Source organism: Bidens hawaiensis, unplaced genomic scaffold (assembly GCF_021521415.1).
Source record: "Bidens hawaiensis isolate Kalapana, Puna unplaced genomic scaffold, B.hawaiensis_p1.1 tig00042739_1, whole genome shotgun sequence".
NCBI lineage: Eukaryota > Viridiplantae > Streptophyta > Magnoliopsida > Asterales > Asteraceae > Bidens > Bidens hawaiensis.
The window spans coordinates 142896-167094 of NW_027497567.1; the positions used below are offsets into that span (position 1 = coordinate 142896).

Sequence of the window (24199 nt, forward strand, 5' to 3'; positions counted from 1 at the left end):
TATGCGGATACTTTTACTAAAGGATTACCACACCCGCAATGTTCACGTTTTCAATCCAATTTGCATGTCCGCCATCTCCCGCTCAGACTGAGGGGATGTATTAACCTAAATATTAGTATGCTATATTTAGTTAGTATTTATGCATTAATGTAATTGATATCATCCACTAAGTTCTAGGAGGGATAGATGGACATTCTTGTATATATCGGCCATTTGTGAATAATCAAAACACGGTTGAATCATACTCTTTCAATTTCGAGTTGACCATCAATTGTGTTGACGTATAAAAATGTTTTGTGATTAGGTAGTGTTATTCACAAGCACTTGTGTTGACGTATGGAAATGTTTTGTGATTAGGTACTAGTGTTATTCCAGGGCTGGCCATAAGGTGTGGCAGGGTGGTCGACGGCACATGCCTGACACCCGCTATGCCCGAATTTTTATTTTATTTTTTTTAAATTATATGTATTTTTATTTAAACAATATGTATTTTTAGTGTTTAAACTCAATTAAATAACCTTTAGTTTGGTTTAGTGGCAAAGGGGTATTACTCCCAACCTAAAGCAAAGTTTATGGGTTCTACTCTCATTTGAGGCATTTTTAATCTTATATTTATACAAAAGTTTTTTTACACAACCCAATTATAACAAAGTAAACCCATATTAAAATTACATTGTTTAAAACCAACAAAATACTCCTTTTCTTTAAGGCCTTAAAAAAGTTCATCTTCGGTCCAAATTTTTTTTTTTGCTTTCTCGGAGCCGACCCTGTGTTATTCACAAGCATTTGTGTTGACTTACTTTTCAGACTAATTGCAGGATGGATAGATGTTTTGTGAGTGTTATTTACAAACATTTTTATGAAAATGTTTTGTGAATAATCAGTAAGGAACTGTCAGTCTAAAACTCTTTGGATTAACTCCTAATCACTTACTGTAACTCAATTATTACCATTATGGTGCCTCAAATTGCAGTTAAGGATAGTAACCTAAAAAAACAATACAACTTTTTTTATTAAACAAAACATTTTACATATAAGATACAATTTGAAACACTTTCTTGAAAAAAAATATGCCAACAAATTTTACAAGGGATCGTGTATATCATAAGGATAGGTAGATTCTATTTAGAAGCGTCCTTCAGACTTTGCCCTCATCTGTTTTGTGTTGATAGGAATTTTTTTGTTCGGATTTATAGTATATAAAAATATATAGACCATGAATCTTTTTTCATACTATACGTTGATAACATGAAGTGTCTCTTTGTTCTCACCAATCAATGATAGAACTGTAGCCGCTATGTGCTTTGGGGTGAGACCAGCCTCCTCAATTTGGTCAGATTGAGCCCCATGATCAATATATCTGTCAGGTAGTGTCATTGCTCTCCACTGTGTACAAAAAAAGAAATATCGAATCACTACAACATTTTCATTTTGTCACTGCTATAAGGATAATGCATGAGAAAAGGATTAATGTATTAGATATAAGATATGGTGTTGTCATCGAAAATACCTTAAGGTTTCCATCGAGTAATCCATTTAATGCTAAGAAATGAGAAACATGAGAGCTAAATCCTCCAATAGAGCCTTCTTCAACTGTGATGAGTACCTCATGCTCATTTGCCAGTTGTTTGATCAAATTTCCATCAAGTGGCTTGCAAAATCTTGCGTCTGCTACGGTCACAGAGATACCTATCGATTGAAGAAGATCACTTGTTGCTAAACAGCTTTGTACTATGGTTCCATATCCCAATAAGGCCACTCTATTTCCCTCCTTAATCACCCTTCCCTTTCCAACCTATTTGAAGTTTTGATAGTCAAATAAAGACTCAACAATAGTCATGTACACAATGCGCAAAATATCATCATGAATATACAAACTAAGTACCTCTACTGGAGTTCCTTTGTTATTTGGTGGGAGTAATGAGCCTATCCCATTGCCTCTTGGGTACCTGAAGCAGCTAGGACGATCATCGATGGCTGCTGCTGTGGCCACCATATGCATGAGCTCCGCCTCACAAGAAGGAGCCATCACCACCATGTTTGGTAAGCAAGCCATGAATGTTGTATCGAATGCACCACAGTGAGTCGGACCATCTGCTCCCACCAAACCAGCCCTATCCATAGCGAATCTAACCGGAATCTTTTGAAGATCAACATCATGAACCACCTGCACCATCAAATACATTTACTTAACCAGTGCTCATATCTTCGAATAGTAGCTTACTTATCAATACACTAAAATCATTTTAAAGGTAATAGTAGTTATCCATCATATTGTACAATATCATTTATTGAAATATCCCCTTTAACAATATGCCAGAGATCTTACTTGATCATAACCTCTTTGTAGGAATGATGAATAAATGGCACAAAACGGTTTCAGCCCTTCGGTTGCTAAACCCGCAGCAAAGGTGACCGCATGCTGCTCGGCTATGCCAACATCAAAACACCTCGTAGGAAACTCTTTTTGGAATGTGTTAAGACCGGTGCCTCCTCCCATAGCCGCATGAATAGCAACTATTTTGTTATCCTCCTTCGCTTCAGCAACCAAAGAGTCCGCAAAGTATTGAGTATACGAGAGTGTTTTGGTCTTGGTTTTCACCTGTTTTCCGGTTTTAGTATCGAATTTCACAACACCTACAAAATATCATATTAGAAAGACTTGTGTTTTAATTTCAAATGTTCATTTGATTGTAAAACTTGCAATACCATGCATTTTGTCAGCAGCAACTTCAGCTGGGAGGTATCCTTTGCCTTTTTCGGTAACAATGTGGACTAGAACTGGTCCGGGAGCCGGCATAGACTTAATCTTTTCAAAAACATAAACAAGATCTTCTAGATTATGTCCATCTACCGGACCAATGTAGTACAACCCAAGCTCTTCAAACATGGAAGCCCCTTGGCCACCCACAATTCCTTTTATGGCAGAATCCACTTTTGCTGCAACTTCATGTGTTTTATCCCCCAATTTCTTTGTTACTTCCTATTAATCACAAAATATGACATTTACCCCAATGTACAAACTAACTCCATTTTAAAATTAAAATGTTTCATTAGTTTTATAATTAAATAACATCTTTGAGATATAAGTTTAATAATCTATTATTTATATTCTGATCTTTTCTAACAATTTTCATCTGACTTTATTTTTTACATTTGTGTAACTTTCAATTGCCATTTAAATTAACAAAATTTAATTAGATGGCATGTTGTACACTATACAGTGAAAAAAGTTAAGTCATATATAAAATGGAGAAAAAAAAACAATTGAAAGCTTGTCACATTTTTTAGTCAAATGAAGCCAACGCACAAATTTATATCCATCTGAAGATGTATTCTCTTTAGAGGTTTAATAATTAAGTAGCATCTTTGGGATTTATATATAAGTTATTTATTAAATATTTATTATGTTGAATACATCAAATAAGAATAGAAGAAATTGGACCTTTGCGGCTTCGTGTAGTTGTTGAAACTTCTTGCTGGTTTGTAGCCTTGTGAGGGATCGACTGAGAGCCCCAACGGGCGGTGCAGGACCGTCAATAGTGGCTGTGGGTAGGGAGACTTGGCGGTTATCATTCAAGACTATGATGAGATTGGAGTCAAGGTAGCCTGCATTATTCATAGCCTCGTATGCTTGTCCTGCTGTCATGGCTCCATCCCCGATCACTGCGATTACGTGATTGTGCTTTCCCAGTAAGTCTCTAGCAACCGCCATTCCTGCATTGAATTGTAAGTGAACAATGTCATTTTTCTCTTATGGATAATTTAATAAATACCAAATTTAGTTGAACTCAGTGTTTCTCTTATATGTCATATAGGTTTTTGGAGCCTGGAAATCAATAGATGCAACCTATGTATCATTTAATATACAGGTATCTAAACACTAATGGTCTTGTTATTGGTGAGACTTTTACGTCAATATATGATTGTTTGCTTACAAATAATATTTCTAGTAAAAGTACTTACATCATTCTCATTCAACCCATTAAATTTTGTGAGGAAGGTCTTCATAATTTAGAGAGTAGTTTAAGGTGTTGTTAATGAATGAGAGAATGAGATAGAGAGAGAATTGTGGTGATTTTTCTGTATACTTGAAAAGTTCATGAAGCATCCTATAATTTTTATTTTAATATTTACTGAAAGTGATTGTGAGTGAATGTGAGAGAAAATATGTTGATAAAGGTATAAAAAAATATCATTTAACCGAAAATGAAGGAGAAAACTTAGGGCGCGTTCGTTTCACGGAATGAAATGGATTGGAATTGGAATTTGCATAGGATTTGGAATTTGAAGGAATTGGATTTGGAATCTGAACATTCCAATAGGAATTGGAATTGGGGGGAATTAAAATCCAAATACATTCTTAATGTGTTCGTTTGATAATTGAATAGACATCAAGTTTTTTTTTTTACAATGACACCGGCGAAAACATTTTAGATTTTTTGTTTTTTTATTTATATTTTGCGTTATGATTTTTTTATAATTTTTTTTTTGAGTTTTTTTTATGGGTTTTCTATTAAGATTAAAAACCCCTCAAAAAATATTCAAAAATATTAATAAAAAAATCATAACTCAAAATATAAATTAAAAAAAAATCTAAAAAAACTAAAATGTTTTGTTCGTTGTCCTCGTTAAAAAAAAATACTCGGAATAAGATTCCAATGAATTTCCTTGAATTCCTCCACATTTTGAAAGGATTTGAAATCCCTATATTTAAAGGAATTTGAAGGATTTGAATTCCAATTCCAATTCTTTGAACCGAACACACCACAATGGAATTAAGATTCCAATTCCAATGAAACGAACACGTCATGTCATGAGATTTTAATTCCCATTCCTTTGAATTCCCACGAATTCCGTGAAACGAACACGCCCTTAGTGATTTTTTGTGTGATTTTGAATTTGAAGATACGAGATTAGATGTGAATGCTCTTAGACCAATATACTTAGACCATCTGAGTGGGCTTCTTTCAGAATTATGGCGCAAGTTGCAAGCTTGTGTCGGCGACAAAATTCGAGAAACATAGAGAAAAAACGTTGTGTTGTTTCAGGAAAAACATGGATATGGTTCTGTACGTAACAGATGCAATGAAAGTTTAGAACCTACTACTAATTAATTTAGATATGAATTTTGTTAATTTGAATTCTTTTTTGGTTTATAGGTTATTGTTGTTTTGTTAATAAAACTCTTTAAAAAACAACTAAAATCATATTGAATAATATCAAGATGGTATTTTCCAAAATATGTGGCTATAGATATTACTTTTAATTTTTGATATAGGAAAAGTATGATTTTTCAAAATATTTGGCTCAAAATATTAATTTAATTTTCAAACTAACGTATTGTATAAAAGATAAAAGAGAAGTTGCATGTACAATATCATTCAAATACATTTGAACATGCACATGGAAAAAGCCATCTTTATCTTATTTAGCATGAGTTTTCAAATATTTATTATATATTTTACAAGAACAACATAACGACGTCAATAAAATGACAAAATAACTTTATAAGAATATCATATGACATAATATGATTATGACACCCTTATCTTGCTTTTAAATCGAAATATGGTTACTAAATGTCTAAATGTGAAATACCTAAACCAGCAGAAATGCTAGTGGAGCTATGGCCTGCACCAAACGCATCATGAAGACTCTCATCTCTCTTGGGGAACCCAGCGAGCCCACACGTTTGTCGAATCGTTCTCATTCTGGACCTCCTGCCTGTCAATATTTTATGTGGGTATGCCTATACGTACGTAACATAAGACGAGTTATCACATATTCTGTTTATTTTAAGATGACATCACACAAAAAATAACAACTCGGCCTAGTAATACCTGGTGACCAACGTCCCAAATGATCTTGTCTTCAGGGGTGTTGAACACATGATGGAGTGAGACGGTTAACTCAACCACCCCCAAGCTCGAACTCAGGTGACCACCGGTCTTTGACACGGTGTATACGATCTCTTCTCGGAGTTCAGCAGCTAATTGTTCGAGCTCCTACAATTACATAATTTAACGTGAATTAGGTTAAAAAAAATTGAATAATTGTGTTGGTTTTCCTCGTGACCCAAAAAAATAGGTCCCTTGTCTAGTTATTTTCATGCCATAAATTTCGACTCCACGTGATACACGCAAGTAAGGGGGGCCTAGCTACCAATTGATGTGGTATCTAAAGTTAATTAAATTGAATTAAATATAAAATAAAAAAATATTAACCATATGTTCTATAAATTAAAACAAACAAATTTTCTTCTAATCCTTTTTGTTTGGCCACTGTTTTTTTTAAATAATTATTAGTTTATATGTTTCATCTATAAGATTTGATCATTGACGATTTAATTTATTCATCGATAAAATAAAGCTTTATCAAACACCTATACCACTAGGTTAAATATATTTTTGATATTTAAAGAAAATTCAATAATACTTTTGCTGATGCAATTACCGCTAGACAAAGATTCTTCATATGAATTGGATAATTAATAGTATCCAAGATGGGAGTTTTCGGTTTCTCCCCAGAATACTTGAGGATGGTTGATGTGGTCCCATTAGTATTGACGATTGCTAGGTCCTCTTGTTCGTTAGTCATATTTTCTTTTGCAGCCGTTACGATTCCCGTAAACTAGTAAAATCAAGAAATAATATGATCAAATATGTGTATGCAACATAACTAAGCATGTTCATATAGTTAGGACAATAGTTTATGATCATTTTAGGAGAAAATATTGATCCTTTTATATATAACACAAACCGAACTACATCTGGATAATGGGTAAGCGAGCAACAAGCTGCGCCGTTATCCCCTTTTGAAACATATAGGCCGTAAACAAGAGATGAACATAAAATGCCTAACCTTTCGTATGTTTAACGGTATAATCGCGTTGGTGGATGAACTAAGCTTACTTGAAGAACTGTATTCATTTTGAGCTATGGCAGGCACGGGAACAAATCCACCCTTGAAAGAACCACATAGAGCCATTTGTTGGGATTGGCTTGAATTTTTGAAGAGGGTTTTAGAACCTTTTATAGACTAACCAAGAGTATGGATTCCCTTCAAGAAGCTAGCATTTCGTATTAGCAATAAATGATTGATATTATTTCATTTGGAAAAAATGAAATCTAGTCAAATTAGACCACCTGACACGTTTGCAAAATCAATATTATACAAGATGGCTTTTATCAATCTTTTGTGTTAAAATTTTAATAAATTAAACGTTATCGATATTTAATTAATATGGTTACCTTCATATATTTTAGCAGCCAAACGAAATTAGCACTTAAATCGAGGACCTGAGGTAATAAAAAACAAATATTAATTTTCATTTACAGTAGACTAAGACATGTGTTATGGTTTATTTTCATCATTCTCTATCATCTGTCATGTTTGCGTCATCTCAATGCCAACCCTTGTGTATCTTTATTAGATCATTGGAAACTTATCATATGGTCTAATACCAAAGATGAATTTCTGAATTGCTCAAGTTTCCGGTTTAGTTATACTATTTTAACATAAGCGTCTACTTGTTCTTTACTTTTATTAGCAAAATCTTTTGCATTTTCTTCCACTGTGGCATACGCTAAGTCAATTACTTGAATTTTTTCACCAATAGTAGCTTTTAACCCACTAATATCTATTCTTATAGGCTTTTTCTCTATTTTATATAATCATGTTTGCCTCTTTAAATGCATTAAGTTCACCAACTAAGTTAGTGATTTGAACCGACAACATAGAACAATTAGAACATACAGGGTGAATACTTACCTCAGACTAAATGTCTGCCATGGGCTTTTGATGTTCTGCATCCTTGATCCCCATTATCTTTACTTGTATCCTTCTTTTCTTCATCCACTGAAGATGTTTCTTCATCTGCTGAACATGCTTTCCTGTCCTTTACGGAAGTAATATCAGCTTTGAGTGCATGTTGAGTCAATTCCACAGCCTTAGAGCTTTCACTATTGCCAGAAGCACAATTCCTTCTATTTGTTCCCGAAGATTTTGTTGAACATGCCACTCCTACACATTTTTTAACTTGGTCCCCCATATCCAAAAAAAAAGATACCTTTTGAAAAGATAGTTCCCCGTATCAGGTAACATCATCTTAATTACACGAATGGCTTTCTCTTCTACATCATACATTCGCTTGTCAGCATCGGACATGTTGACATACTTTGTCGCTATTTGTCTTCCTTCTATTTTAGTGACTGGTCAAATATATTCATTGGTCATGCAACTCCACATTCTAGCATCTTGATTTTCAATAAACACCAGAAATTGTTTTCTCCAAACAGCAAAATCTGCACCTATAACCAATTTTGGTGGCTTATTTGGGCTTCCGATTTTATCACCCGTTTCTAACGTGTTACTTACTCTTGCCATTGAAGTCAATTTAATACGGAGCGAGAAATCCAAATCCGACTTTTCTGTAGTCCCATTAACCCTTTTAAGCTGAACTGATTAACAAGCCGACTAAGAAATGGATTTGAAATTCGTTATACTAGCTCGTATCCCCCCCAAATCCGTGTTACGCAAATTCTGAATTGCAATAAACTATTAATATTAGCAACTTCCTTTGAAATAACAAGCTCACACCATGTCCGTGTTAGAAAATATAATATCAATGTTGATATTAAAATTAATAGTCTTAGCAATCTGATCTTATATTATCCACTAGTTGATATTTTCACTTGATCACAAGTCGTAAGAAATTAATTTCTTTCCAAACATTGTAAGAAGTCTGTAAGGACCATGACGTAACGAAAGAAAGTTCACTTGAAATAACACGAAATCACCCGAATTCGCTTGAGATAAGAATACTTGGCTAACTCGATCTGCCCGACAATAAGTTCGCTTCAACAACTTAGCTCGGATAATAACTACGCTTGACATTAACTTCGTCCGACAACTTCACCTATAATACTTTCGAGTAAATTAGTCTATAATAATGAGTCACACAAGTTCGCTCAAACAAGAGTAAGTTCACCTGAAAATAAAACTACCCACAAGTTAATGGAAGATTAAAGTTAAGTTCGTTTAAGAATTAAGTTCATTTGAACCTTATTAAATAAGTTCACTTTATTTTAAAATAAGATCACTTGAATTGTGCCACGCAACTTCCAATTATAAGCCTCTGGAACAAGTTCGTTATCTTGATATGGAGTAGGGCATCATAGGTAATATTATAATATTCTTGGATTAATTTCTTCCACTAAGTTTTCCTAACACATTCTTTAAGTTCATTGAATTTAGTTAACTTCGCTTGCTGATAAACCGTAATTAAGAAGTTCGCCCAAGAACTTCTATGACTTTCCAAAAATGACTAACTTGAATACTTTGACGGCTGTAACAAACTGGAGATCACGAAAAAAAATTGTAGGATGAATTACTTACTACCTTAAACATAAAATTTGAATTAATAACTCGTGCAGTACTCGTAAATCAATTCTGAACTACACAATATTAAGAAAAAGCTTTGATACCAAATAAAGGTCTATAGTCGGATGTTGACGAGACTGAATCGTATGATCAGAGGTGAAAAATCATTCTGATTAACAATCATGAGTAATAGACGAGTATAACAACACGAACACGATCACTTTAATATTCCTCTATTATTGATTATAACCAATATTACAACCAATCTAAACGCCAAACAAGAACTCGGTTATGTTCTTCTACGGATATAAACTGCTGACTCATAGAGACGAACTTATAGATTTGTAATGTCTAACTTAAAACCGCAAACTATATGTCATTTATATATTTGACATGTTTTCTGAGCTTGGGGTTGGGCTTTAGTTTGGTGAACTTGTTAAGTTCGCTTATAAGTTAATTCTCTAGCCCATCAAGTTCGCCTTTATTCCAATAGAATCGACTTTCTTATACTCGAATCGAATTCTTATGAATACGATTCTAAACTGGTTTTCATATATTTATGTCATAAAGGTTCTCTTACGGCCCGCCTTACAACTACAATGAGTTACGGGCCATAACAACTTAACCTTCTTGCTTTACACGGTCCAAACGACACTCATTCGTCCCAAATCGCACCCGCTAACTCGTTCAAATAAAGTTTATGTTTTCGTTACACTTTATGGTCCGATTAACTATTCTACCAATTTTAATACCATACCAACTTCATTTACTCATCGTTTTTACGGATCTAACCTTATATGTTTAACCTAAACCTAGCCAACTACCCTTTTTACTAACAAATACTTTATCAATAATCGTTACCCATTCTATCATCCTACCAATTTTCATGCAAATTCGTACAAGAAAAGTAAACATTTTTAACAAAAGCGTACCTTTAAGGTTTATGTTTGAAATCACTCGAATATACCAAAAACATATCAAACGAACTCGGAATTGAATTATTCAAGCGGCCATAGAACCGCCTCGCCACGATCTACGAGCCTATCATCTCGCAATCTCCGAAAACCGCCGTTGTAGTCACCAGAAAACCTAAACAGTCACCGGAAAACTCCATTGTTCACGGTTACATTTTCCTTGATGAAAACTGAAATTCCCGAACTCTGATCGAATATCCGACTAGTGGAAATATATATTTATATTCTATTAACACTCTATACAAATTTGAGAGGGATCCGACGGTTAGATCTCCGGGTCTTTGTGGGCTGCTCTCTAAAAAACGGGATGATCTGACGGTTATTATTATTATTGTTATTGTTATTGTTATTGTTATTGTTATTGTTATTGTTAACTATATATAGTAAATATGAATTTTGGTGCCACAGTTCCATTTAGTAGCCCATTTTAGCAACCTTGGTTCAATTTAGTATGCTAACTTGCTCCGTATTATCTATATAGATTTGGTCTATTAGTTTTTTAGATTTTCTTTTTTGTTTTTAGTTTTAATACAATGAGAAATGTAGTGGTAACCGATCGAACACCAATTTATTTTTTGTTTCAGTAACGTAGCTAATGTATATAAAGCTGACCGAAACTGTAACGAACATGATGGAAACGCTCGGGTTTTACCAACACCTGAGTTTATCGACCGACGTCACCCTATTGACCCACCTCAATTTCTTTACTTCTTTTTTGTTTTTTTTTTATTTCCGATATCGTAACGAGCGTAACCGAGACATACCGAAATCACGCCGAATTACCGCCTCGACGCTTGACCACAAGCGCGTGATTGGGCCAAGTGGCGGGACCACAATTAAATTTGTTTTTTTAGTTTTGATACCATACGTAACGATAACCGACCGAAAACCAGTTTTATTTTTTTTGTTTAGTTTCGGCACCGTAACTAATGTAACTTAAACCGACCAAAACTGTAACGAACATGGCTGAAACACCCGAGTTTTACCAACAGACGAGTTTTATCGACCGACGTCACCCTATTGGCCCACCTCAATTTTTATACTTTTTTTGTTTTTTATTTAGTTATGATATCGTAACGAGCATAACCGAAACTGACAGAATTCATGCAGAATTACCGTTTCGACGCTCAGGAAGAACAACGCTTGCGTTTTACCACCGTCCAGTTTTACTGACCGAATAAATGTCGTTTTAAGTAATTAAAATTTTATATGTTATTTTGATGAATTTCGTGGGTTTCAGCGCTTAGAGTTAACCAAGATTGTCTATAGTGTAACGAACGTAACAATGATGACCGAATTCATGTTAACTCACCGTCTTAACGCTCGAGCTTTACCAATGCTAGGGAACTAATGGCTCGGTTTACCAACCGAATAAATATGCTAATTTTTTATGATACGCTATACAAGTGCCGCTATTTCTTTTTCGTTTTTAGTTTAAGCATGTTAATTTGACGATTTATTTTTTAAGTTTAGTTCTGGTACCGTAACGAATGTAGCAAATGCCGACCGAATTCGCGTTGACATGTCGGCACCACACCCGGATTTACCGACAAATTTCACCGCGCAACGCGCGGGTAAATCACTAATTATTATTATAATGGAGATTGTAGTAACCGGGTTAAAAAAATAATATGGTTATTGGAGATAGGGCGAAGTTGACAAAAGGTTCACCGTAAAAATTTTCTAAACATTCAGGTAAGTTCATGCGACTCCCAATATAATTTTATAGTATTATCATCTTATGATATTAGTTGTTAAATTGTTATGGTGTGATAAAACTGGAGTTATTCTATAAATGGGGATACAAATGAGTAGGATGAGAAGAATTTTTAGTCACACAAAAAAACCCTTAAAAAATAATAAAAAATCATAACTCAAAATTGAATAAAAAAACAAAAAAAAGTAAAAACACAAAAATGTTTCCACCGTCTTTCTCATTCTAAAAAAAACACAACGGTGAGTGAAAAAAATCATTGTATCTTTTTGTTATTCCTTTTTGTTTATCATTCTGTTTTGTGTTTATTTTCGTTATTAATTGTGTCTTTTTTCCTTGACATTGTGTCTTTTCTTCTTTATATTGTGTTATATTACTAAATATTGTGCTATATTTTGTCCGACATTGTGTTATATTTTGCGATCTGTTGTGTCTTTTTTAGTTATAATTGTGTTTTTGTTCATTTTCGTCATTGTGTTTATGATCTCGGTAATGCGTCTTCTCGTCAATTTTTATTTTTATTTTTTTGTATATATTTTTTATTTTTATAACAGAAATGATGGCGGAAATATTTTAGTTTTTTAAATTTTTTAGTTTTTTATTTATATTTTAAGTTATGATTTTTTAAATTCTTTTAAAGGGTTTTTTTGTATGATCACAAATCCTTTTTACACTTCTCATTGTGTATCTCTTATAAAACCTGTGTGAATATATTATTTGTATAGGTAAATATAAATAATGTACAGCAGTAACGAAATTGACGTGATAAGTTTTCTTAACTACTGTCGGGTGTTAGTTGTTGTGTTATAATTGGTTAATCAGTTGTTTTAACACTTTGCGTGATCCGCTGTTCAGTCATAGATGGATGACCCTATATTCTGTAAAATATTATAGGTGAAAGAACACACTTTGCATTAGCTTATAGTGGCTTAATTAATGTTTTAAGGTAAATCACCTGTGATAAATTAACAAGGGTTGATCGAATCTCGGTACGTCGAAGGATCGAACATATGTTTTTAACCCCTTTTTGGATGTAAAAATTATGAGAGATTTAAATTAGTTTTTATGATGTAAACTTGCACCCATCAAATATATAATGGGAAATTTAAAGTTGGTTGTTTAATTATTTTATATTAGTGTACCCTTCCACACTTTTCTAAAATAATACTAAGAAAAATTTGGACCGGTTTTTGGAAAAAAAAAGTTGTATAAAAATATGGGTGTTACAGATTAACATATAGAATGCCTGCTAGTCAGTTATGTTTGAATCCAAATACATATATATTCTGTTTTAGTTGCTTTTATTTTATATTTTGTATTATAAGTTTTATAGATCATTTAATCTCATGTAAATGTTTCATTGACTCTTTAAGACAAACAATCCATTTATCTTATAGAGTATGTAAATGTTTAACAAATTCACCTAGGTTGTTTGTTCGGTGTCTCGTTTGAAAAGGTTCTTGTTTAATAGTTGCTTAACCTATAAAGATTTGGTTTACGTGAATACTCATATCATCTTTCGTTTATTTATAGAGTATGTAAATGTTTAACGAATTCACCTAGGTTGTTTGTTCGGTGTCTCGTTTGAAAAGGTTCTTGTTTAATAGTTGCTTAACCTATAAAGATTTGGTTTACGTGAATACTCAGATCATCTTTTGATCCAACTGTAGACCACGCCGACCTAATTGTATTATTTCAAACCGTGTTTATAAATATTGGTTTTGTTTATTGGTTGAAAACTTAACTTTCATTAAAATAATAAAATTTAATAGGAGACGGATCGTATCATGATTAGACTGTTCGTATCATCCTTAGTTTGACCCTTTTGACTGAAAGAGGTTCATACGGGGTGTCACAAGTTAGAGACAGTCCATTTGAACGCAGGGACATACCATATAATCTTGTGACATGCCGTATAATCTTTTCAACTTGACCCATATGAAAATGGATTGAGAAGGACCATTAGACGATCCATCTAACCTTCTTTTTTGTCCATTAAGGTTAAACATCAGTTTAACAACTTTCTGATACACGTTTAAGTGGTCTATGGTCTTAAACATACTTAAAAATACTTATGCAGCTTCTTTAACTTAACTTAACCGAGGTTTGATCGATTATAGTTCAATCATAGGCTAAATTAGTGAAAAATAAACTTAAACGAGTTATAAGTTCACTATACCTTACTTTCGAGTTTAACAAAACATAGGGATGACTTGTGATTGCTTTTAACACCTCTAGAGTACATGATAAAAGCCTCCTACTGCCTCAGAACACTTTGAGCTTACTTGAACTTGCTTAGAACTTCAAGAACACTAGTTAGCTTGTTTTAAGAGTGTAGAATGATTAACGAAAGTGTGATCATGGAAATGGTCGTGAAATGCTTTCATTTATTAGTCCACGCATGAGGATGTGTCGACAACTGAGTTTGACACGTTAGGATTGTATTTTGACAACAATGCTTATAGGGGCCATATATCTATTATACAAGCCATATGTCTAATAACTAACTTTGGAGTTTAGACCGGCTTAGATGACCCCTTCTCAAAATAGCAGGCAAGATAGACTGCTATTCAAAAGGCTCATGATAATTTAGTTAATCAAAGACAGATAAACTAAATCATAGGTTCTAAGAACAAAGTTCTTATCAATAAAACTTAATAAAAAACTAACTAAACAATAAACCTAGATCCCATTTTATAGTTGGGAATTTTAAGTCAAATAGAAAACTAAATAAAATAAAAATTGGAAATTCAATTATAATAAAAATAAAAGATATTATTTTGATCTTTCTATGCTCCTACATAAGAGACGGTATGTCACAAGAGATAACTTAATATCCAAGTCGCGTTTCATACGGGCCGTCTCATAGATTAGACCGTCTGTGTAATCTGAATTTTGCTTAACTATAGATTAGATCTTGGACTCTTAGTTTAGCTTAAAGAAAACTTGGTCCTTCAACTTATAAAGATGGTAAATTTGGCACGGAAGTTTATGGGATGTTGCAATATTATTGGATTGTTTTATTAGTTTTTAGTGTGAACAATGGTACGTCATACAAGCTTATGTATTTCATGTTATTGATCATTAAAGAGGCTAACTTAGGACTTGCACGAGCATCGAATGAAGTTTCAAAAAGATGAGAGCGATTCAAATTTAAAATATAAAGTAGATTAAAATTCTAGGTCTAGATTTCGCACGTGACATGCAAAAGAGAACACCTCTCTCTCGACACGTGAGGGAGCCAGATTATGTACCTAACTAGTTTGCTCTTCGCGACATATAAAAAAGTGCAGCTTAGTCCCCCGCGATATGCCAAGCACCTAAAAATGAGTAAAATTTTATGGTTAACTAATATTTTCTAAGTTTTGTACCCTAAGAGAGTATCGCCCATTCTATCCGTCTCTGGAGACTCGATCACCTCCAATCGCTACCGGATGATGTGGATGTGAGGCTAGTTCATCCGAATCATTCCCGAGTATAGGGTTGTAAGATATGATCACTCTTTGTACATTTGGCTGAACTATTTGATTATATTTGATTAAAGTTGTATGCATATAATTGTTAGTATTGTTTTAAACTCATAACAATCGAGATTTTCTTGCATCATTGATATTTTAAGATGTTTACTCCTATTAGGATTGATGTGTGCTAGGGTTTTTTTTGATTGTTCTTTGCTTATGAATTGCATACAATAGTTCTGAACTAAGTCATGTTGTGAAGGAACCTCTAGCTATTAGGTACGCATGAGATAAGATTGTTGATGCCTATGATTAGGAATCCTTGTTAGCAAACCTAGAATATCAATCGTGATTAACCAAACCCTTTGTTTAAAAAGTTAAGTCAAGTTTTGTATTTATCTGAATCGTGGGTGTGATTATGTTCTCGTTAATTCCTAAACTAGTTTAAGTGTTTGTTACTTTCAAAATAAAACCTACTAGTCAGCATTCAAAACAAAACTTCATAATCATTTCTATATAATTGTTTTGTAAATAATTAAATAAATTATCAAAAGTATAATGTTGGTCACATACTTCTCTAGAATCGATACCAGGCGTACCATGCCTATAGGTTAGTTGGGTTTTTGCATGATCGGTATGTCACTATCATCAATGCCACTCAAGACAAAACTTGAGTGATCGGTATGGCATACTTCTCAAGAATTGATACAAGACGTACTTGTCTATAGGTTAATTGGGTTTTTGCATAATCGGTATGACACTATCATTAATGCCACTCATAATAAACAATTGGCCGGAGCTATACAGTATCTTACATTCGCCCACCCATCCGGACCTAACATACGTGGTTCATCAAATCCGTCTTTTCATGCATGCCACTCGTGAAGGGGTTCAAATGAGTATTCAATATGTAAAAGAAACAACTAATCACAACCTTTAGATATCTCCCTCCACATCGCTTAAACCGTGCGCGTATTTTGATGTCAATTGGAGGGTTGTACAGACTGACGACATCCCACTTCCATTAATTGTGTATATTTTGGGGGCAACTTAGTTTTGTCGTCGTTAAATTGATAACCGACAATTTCTCATTCATGCGTTGAAGCAAAATATTGAGGCTTGCAAACACGGTGGCATAAACGAGGTGGTTCTAGATTCTCCTTCCCGAACTATTTGTTCCTACTCATCAAGCCACCCTCATTGTTATAAAATTTCCGTGGTATATTTATTAGAAAATCTAGTTCAACACCAACACACTAACACATGTAGTACTCGACATACATTTTGTTCGAGAAAAAGTACGAATTGATGCAATTCGAGTTCTATGCATCCCAACTAATTTCAATATGCGGATACTTTTACTAAAGGATTACCACACCCGCAATGTTCACGTTTTCAATCCAATTTGCATGTCCGCCATCTCCCGCTCAGACTGAGGGGATGTATTAACCTAAATATTAGTATGCTATATTTAGTTAGTATTTATGCATTAATGTAATTGATATCATCCACTAAGTTCTAGGAGGGATAGATGGACATTCTTGTATATATCGGCCATTTGTGAATAATCAAAACACGGTTGAATCATACTCTTTCAATTTCGAGTTGACCATCAATTGTGTTGACGTATAAAAATGTTTTGTGATTAGGTAGTGTTATTCACAAGCACTTGTGTTGACGTATGGAAATGTTTTGTGATTAGGTACTAGTGTTATTCCAGGGCTGGCCATAAGGTGTGGCAGGGTGGTCGACGGCACATGCCTGACACCCGCTATGCCCGAATTTTTATTTTATTTTTTTTAAATTATATGTATTTTTATTTAAACAATATGTATTTTTAGTGTTTAAACTCAATTAAATAACCTTTAGTTTGGTTTAGTGGCAAAGGGGTATTACTCCCAACCTAAAGCAAAGTTTATGGGTTCTACTCTCATTTGAGGCATTTTTAATCTTATATTTATACAAAAGTTTTTTTACACAACCCAATTATAACAAAGTAAACCCATATTAAAATTACATTGTTTAAAACCAACAAAATACTCCTTTTCTTTAAGGCCTTAAAAAAGTTCATCTTCGGTCCAAATTTTTTTTTTTGCTTTCTCGGAGCCGACCCTGTGTTATTCACAAGCATTTGTGTTGACTTACTTTTCAGACTAATTGCAGGATGGATAGATGTTTTGTGAGTGTTATTTACAAACATTTTTATGAAAATGTTTTGTGAATAATCAGTAAGGAACTGTCAGTCTAAAACTCTTTGGATTAACTCCTAATCACTTACTGTAACTCAATTATTACCATTATGGTGCCTCAAATTGCAGTTAAGGATAGTAACCTAAAAAAACAATACAACTTTTTTTATTAAACAAAACATTTTACATATAAGATACAATTTGAAACACTTTCTTGAAAAAAAATATGCCAACAAATTTTACAAGGGATCGTGTATATCATAAGGATAGGTAGATTCTATTTAGAAGCGTCCTTCAGACTTTGCCCTCATCTGTTTTGTGTTGATAGGAATTTTTTTGTTCGGATTTATAGTATATAAAAATATATAGACCATGAATCTTTTTTCATACTATACGTTGATAACATGAAGTGTCTCTTTGTTCTCACCAATCAATGATAGAACTGTAGCCGCTATGTGCTTTGGGGTGAGACCAGCCTCCTCAATTTGGTCAGATTGAGCCCCATGATCAATATATCTGTCAGGTAGTGTCATTGCTCTCCACTGTGTACAAAAAAAGAAATATCGAATCACTACAACATTTTCATTTTGTCACTGCTATAAGGATAATGCATGAGAAAAGGATTAATGTATTAGATATAAGATATGGTGTTGTCATCGAAAATACCTTAAGGTTTCCATCGAGTAATCCATTTAATGCTAAGAAATGAGAAACATGAGAGCTAAATCCTCCAATAGAGCCTTCTTCAACTGTGATGAGTACCTCATGCTCATTTGCCAGTTGTTTGATCAAATTTCCATCAAGTGGCTTGCAAAATCTTGCGTCTGCTACGGTCACAGAGATACCTATCGATTGAAGAAGATCACTTGTTGCTAAACAGCTTTGTACTATGGTTCCATATCCCAATAAGGCCACTCTATTTCCCTCCTTAATCACCCTTCCCTTTCCAACCTATTTGAAGTTTTGATAGTCAAATAAAGACTCAACAATAGTCATGTACACAATGCGCAAAATATCATCATGAATATACAAACTAAGTACCTCTACTGGAGTTCCTTTGTTATTTGGTGGGAGTAATGAGCCTATCCCATTGCCTCTTGGGTACCTGAAGCAGCTAGGACGATCATCGATGGCTGCTGCTGTGGCCACCATATGCATGAGCTCCGCCTCACAAGAAGGAGCCATCACCACCATGTTTGGTAAGCAAGCCATGAATGTTGTATCGAATGCACCACAGTGAGTCGGACCATCTGCTCCCACCAAACCAGCCCTATCCATAGCGAATCTAACCGGAATCTTTTGAAGATCAACATCATGAACCACCTGCGCCATCAAATACATTTACTTAACCAGTGCTCATATCTTCGAATAGTAGCTTACTTATCAATACACTAAAATCATTTTAAAGGTAATAGTAGTTATCCATCATATTGTACAATATCATTTATTGAAATATCCCCTTTAACAATATGCCAGAGATCTTACTTGATCATAACCTCTTTGTAGGAATGATGAATAAATGGCACAAAACGGTTTCAGCCCTTCGGTTGCTAAACCCGCAGCAAAGGTGACCGCATGCTGCTCGGCTATGCCAACATCAAAACACCTCGTAGGAAACTCTTTTTGGAATGTGTTAAGACCGGTGCCTCCTCCCATATCCGCATGAATAGCAACTATTTTGTCATCCTCCTTCGCTTCAGCAACCAAAGAGTCCGCAAAGTATTGAGTATACGAGAGTGTTTTGGTCTTGGTTTTCACCTGTTTTCCGGTTTTAGTATCGAATTTCACAACACCTACAAAATATCATATTAGAAAGACTTGTGTTTTAATTTCAAATGTTCATTTGATTGTAAAACTTGCAATACCATGCATTTTGTCAGCAGCAACTTCAGCTGGGAGGTATCCTTTGCCTTTTTCGGTAACAATGTGGACTAGAACTGGTCCGGGAGCCGGCATAGACTTAATCTTTTCAAAAACATAAACAAGATCTTCTAGATTATGTCCATCTACCGGACCAATGTAGTACAACCCAAGCTCTTCAAACATGGAAGCCCCTTGGCCACCCACAATTCCTTTTATGGCAGAATCCACTTTTGCTGCAACTTCATGTGTTTTATCCCCCAATTGCTTTGTTACTTCCTATTAATCACAAAATATGACATTTACCCCAATGTACAAACTAACTCCATTTTAAAATTAAAATGTTTCATTAGTTTTATAATTAAATAACATCTTTGAGATATAAGTTTAATAATCTATTATTTATAATCTGATCTTTTCTAACTATTTTCATCTGACTTTATTTTTTACATTTGTGTAACTTTCAATTGCCATTTAAATTAACAAAATTTAATTAGATGGCATGTTGTACACTATACAGTGAAAAAAGTTAAGTCATATATAAAATGGAGAAAAAAAAACAATTGAAAGCTTGTCACATTTTTTAGTCAAATGAAGCCAACGCACAAATTTATATCCATCTGAAGATGTATTCTCTTTAGAGGTTTAATAATTAAGTAGCATCTTTGGGATTTATATATAAGTTATTTATTAAATATTTATTATGTGGAATACATCAAATAAGAATAGAAGAAATTGGACCTTTGCGGCTTCGCGTAGTTGTTGAAACTTCTTGCTGGTTTGTAGCCTTGTGAGGGATCGACTGAGAGCCCCAACGGGCGGTGCAGGACCGTCAATAGTGGCTGTGGGTAGGGAGACTTGGCGGTTATCATTCAAGACTATGATGAGATTGGAGTCAAGGTAGCCTGCATTATTCATAGCCTCGTATGCTTGTCCTGCTGTCATGGCTCCATCCCCGATCACCGCGATTACGTGATTGTGCTTTCCCAGTAAGTCTCTAGCAACCGCCATTCCTGCATTGAATTGTAAGTGAACAATGTCATTTTTCTCTTATGGATAATTTAATAAATACCAAATTTAGTTGAACTCAGTGTTTCTCTTATATGTCATATAGGTTTTTGGAGCCTGGAAATCAATAGATGCAACCTATGTATCATTTAATATACAGGTATCTAAACACTAATGGTCTTGTTATTGGTGAGACTTTTACGTCAATATATGATTGTTTGCTTACAAATAATATTTCTATTAAAAGTACTTACATCATTCTCATTCAACCATTAAATTTTGTGAGGAAGGTCTTCATAATTTAGAGAGTGGTTTAAGGTGTTGTTAATGAATGAGAGAGAGAGAGAGAGAGAGAGAGAGAGAATTATGGTGATTTTTCTGTATACTTGAAAAGTTCATGAAGCATCCTATAATTTTTATTTTAATATTTACTGATAGTGATTGTGAGTGAATTCGAGAGAAAATATGTTGATAAAGGTATAAAAAAATATCATTTAATTGAAAATGAAAGAGAAAACTTAGGGCGCGTTCGTTTCACGGAATGAAATGGATTGGAATTGGAATTTGCATAGGATTTGGAATTTGAAGGAATTGGATTTGGAATCTAAACATTCCAATAGGAATTGGAATTGGGGGGAATTAAAATCCAAATACATTCTTAATGTGTTCGTTTGACAATTGAATAGACATCAAGTTTTTTTTTTTTTTTTACAATGACACCGGCGAAAACATTTTAGATTTTTTGTTTTTTTTATTTATATTTTGCGTTATGATTTTTTTATAATTTTTTTTTTAGTTTTTTATGGGTTTTCTATTAAGATTAAAAACCCCTCAAAAAATATTCAAAAATATTAATAAAAAAATCATAACTCAAAATATAAATTAAAAAAAAATCTAAAAAAACTAAAATGTTTTGTTCGTTGTCCTCGTTAAAAAAAAATACTCGGAATAAGATTCTAAAGAATTTCCTTGAATTCTTCCACATTTTGAAAGGATTTGAAATCCCTATATTTAAAGGAATTTGAAGGATTTGAATTCCAATTCCAATTCTTTGAACCGAACACACCACAATGGAATTAAGATTCCAATTCCAATTAAACGAACACGTCATGTCATGAGATTTTAATTCCCATTCCTTTGAATTCCCACGAATTCCGTGAAACGAACACGCCCTTAGTGATTTTTTGTGTGATTTTGAATTTGAAGATACGAGATTAGATGTGAATGCTCTTAGACCAATATACTTAGACCATCTGAGTGGGCTTCTTTCAGAATTATGGCGCACGTTGCAAGCTTGTGTCGGCGACAGAATTCGAGAAACATAGAGAAAAAACGTTGTGTTGTTTCAGGAAAAACATGGATATTGTTCTGCACGTAACAGATGCAATGAAAGTTTAGAACCTACTACTAATTAATTTAGATATGAATTTTGTTAATTTGAATTCCTTTTTGGTTTATAGGTTACTGTTGTTTTGTTAATAAAACTCTTTAAAAAACAACTAAAATCATATTGAATAATATCAAGATGGTATTTTCCAAAATATGTGGCTATAGATATTACTTTTAATTTTTGATATAGGAAAAGTATGATTTTTCAAAATATTTGGCTCAAAATATTAATTTAATTTTCAAACTAACGTATTGTATAAAAGATAAAAGAGAAGTTGCATGTACAATATCATTCAAATACATTTGAACATGCACATGGAAAAAGCCATCTTTATCTTATTTAGCATGAGTTTTCAAATATTTATTATATATTTTACAAGAACAACATAACGACGTCAATAAAATGACAAAATAACTTTATAAGAATATCATATGACATAATATGATTATGACACCCTTATCTTGCTTTTAAATCGAAATATGGTTACTAAATGTCTAAATGTGAAATACCTAAACCAGCAGAAATGCTAGTGGAGCTATGGCCTGCACCAAACGCATCATGAAGACTCTCATCTCTCTTGGGGAACCCAGCGAGCCCACACGTTTGTCGAATCGTTCTCATTCTGGACCTCCTGCCTGTCAATATTTTATGTGGGTATGCCTATACGTACGTAACATAAGACGAGTTATCACATATTCTGTTTATTTTAAGATGACATCACACAAAAAATAACAACTCGGCCTAGTAATACCTGGTGACCAACGTCCCAAATGATCTTGTCTTCAGGGGTGTTGAACACATGATGGAGTGAGACGGTTAACTCAACCACCCCCAAGCTCGAACTCAGGTGACCACCGGTCTTTGACACGGTGTATACGATCTCTTCTCGGAGTTCAGCAGCTAATTGTTCGAGCTCCTACAATTACATAATTTAACGTGAATTAGGTTAAAAAAAATTGAATAATTGTGTTGGTTTTCTAGTTATTTTCATGCCATAAATTTCGACTCCACGTGATACACGCAAGTAAGGGGGGCCTAGCTACCAATTGATGTGGTATCTAAAGTTAATTAAATTGAATTAAATATAAAATAAAAAAATATTAACCATATGTTCTATAAATTAAAACAAACAAATTTTCTTCTAATCCTTTTTGTTTGGCCACTGTTTTTTTTTTTAAATAATTATTAGTTTATATGTTTCATCTATAAGATTTGATCATTGACGATTTAATTTATTCATCGATAAAATAAAGCTTTATCAAACACCTATACCACTAGGTTAAATATATTTTTGATATTTAAAGAAAATTCAATAATACTTTTGCTGATGCGATTACCGCTAGACAAAGATTCTTCATATGAATTGGATAATTAATAGTATCCAAGATCGGAGTTTTCGGTTTCTCCCCAGAATACTTGAGGATGGTTGATGTGGTCCCATTAGTATTGACGATTGCTAGGTCCTCTTGTTCGTTAGTCATATTTTCTTTTGCAGCCGTTACGATTCCCGTAAACTAGTAAAATCAAGAAATAATATGATCAAATATGTGTATGCAACATAACTAAGCATGTTCATATAGTTAGGACAATAGTTTATGATCATTTTAGGAGAAAATATTGATCCTTTTATATATAACACAAACCGAACTACATCTGGATAATGGGTAAGCGAGCAACAAGCTGCGCCGTTATCCCCTTTTGAAACATATAGGCCGTAAACAAGAGATGAACATAAAATGCCTAACCTTTCGTATGTTTAACGGTATAATCGCGTTGGTGGATGAACTAAGCTTACTTGAAGAACTGTATTCATTTTGAGCTATGGCAGGCACGGGAACAAATCCACCCTTGAAAGAACCACATAGAGCCATTTGTTGGGATTGGCTTGAATTTTTGAAGAGGGTTTTAGAACCTTTTATAGACTAACCAAGAGTATGGATTCCCTTCAAGAAGCTAGCATTTCGTATTAGCAATAAATGATTGATATTATTTCATTTGGAAAAAATGAAATCTAGTCAAATTAGACCACCTGACACGTTTGCAAAATCAATATTATACAAGATGGCTTTTATCAATCTTTTGTGTTAAAATTTTAATAAATTAAACGTTATCGATATTTAATTAATATGGTTACCTTCATATATTTTAGCAGCCAAACGAAATTAGCACTTAAATCGAGGACCTGAGGTAATAAAAAACAAATATTAATTTTCATTTACAGT

General features: G+C 33.6%; 2 protein-coding genes across 2 annotated transcripts; both read right to left on the reverse strand.

Annotated features, from left to right (window-relative positions):
• Window positions 1-1134: 1134 nt before the first annotated feature.
• On the reverse strand, window positions 1135-6990 carry LOC143593768 (putative 1-deoxy-D-xylulose-5-phosphate synthase 2, chloroplastic). The gene is made up of 10 exons (XM_077073283.1): window positions 6865-6990; window positions 6457-6633; window positions 5844-6008; window positions 5602-5752; window positions 3446-3717; window positions 2710-2983; window positions 2330-2637; window positions 1886-2167; window positions 1511-1795; window positions 1135-1386 (listed from the first exon to the last, which is right to left on the reverse strand). Exons 1-10 carry the CDS (start codon window positions 6988-6990, stop codon window positions 1234-1236), a joined length of 2193 nt encoding a protein of 730 aa, XP_076929398.1. The 3' UTR covers window positions 1135-1233.
• Window positions 6991-18012: 11022 nt separating this feature from the next.
• On the reverse strand, window positions 18013-23849 carry LOC143593769 (putative 1-deoxy-D-xylulose-5-phosphate synthase 2, chloroplastic). Its single transcript, XM_077073284.1, has 10 exons — window positions 23723-23849; window positions 23315-23491; window positions 22729-22893; window positions 22487-22637; window positions 20321-20592; window positions 19585-19858; window positions 19205-19512; window positions 18761-19042; window positions 18386-18670; window positions 18013-18261 (listed from the first exon to the last, which is right to left on the reverse strand). Exons 1-10 carry the CDS (start codon window positions 23846-23848, stop codon window positions 18109-18111), a joined length of 2193 nt encoding a protein of 730 aa, XP_076929399.1. The 5' UTR covers window position 23849; the 3' UTR covers window positions 18013-18108.
• Window positions 23850-24199: the final 350 nt, after the last annotated feature.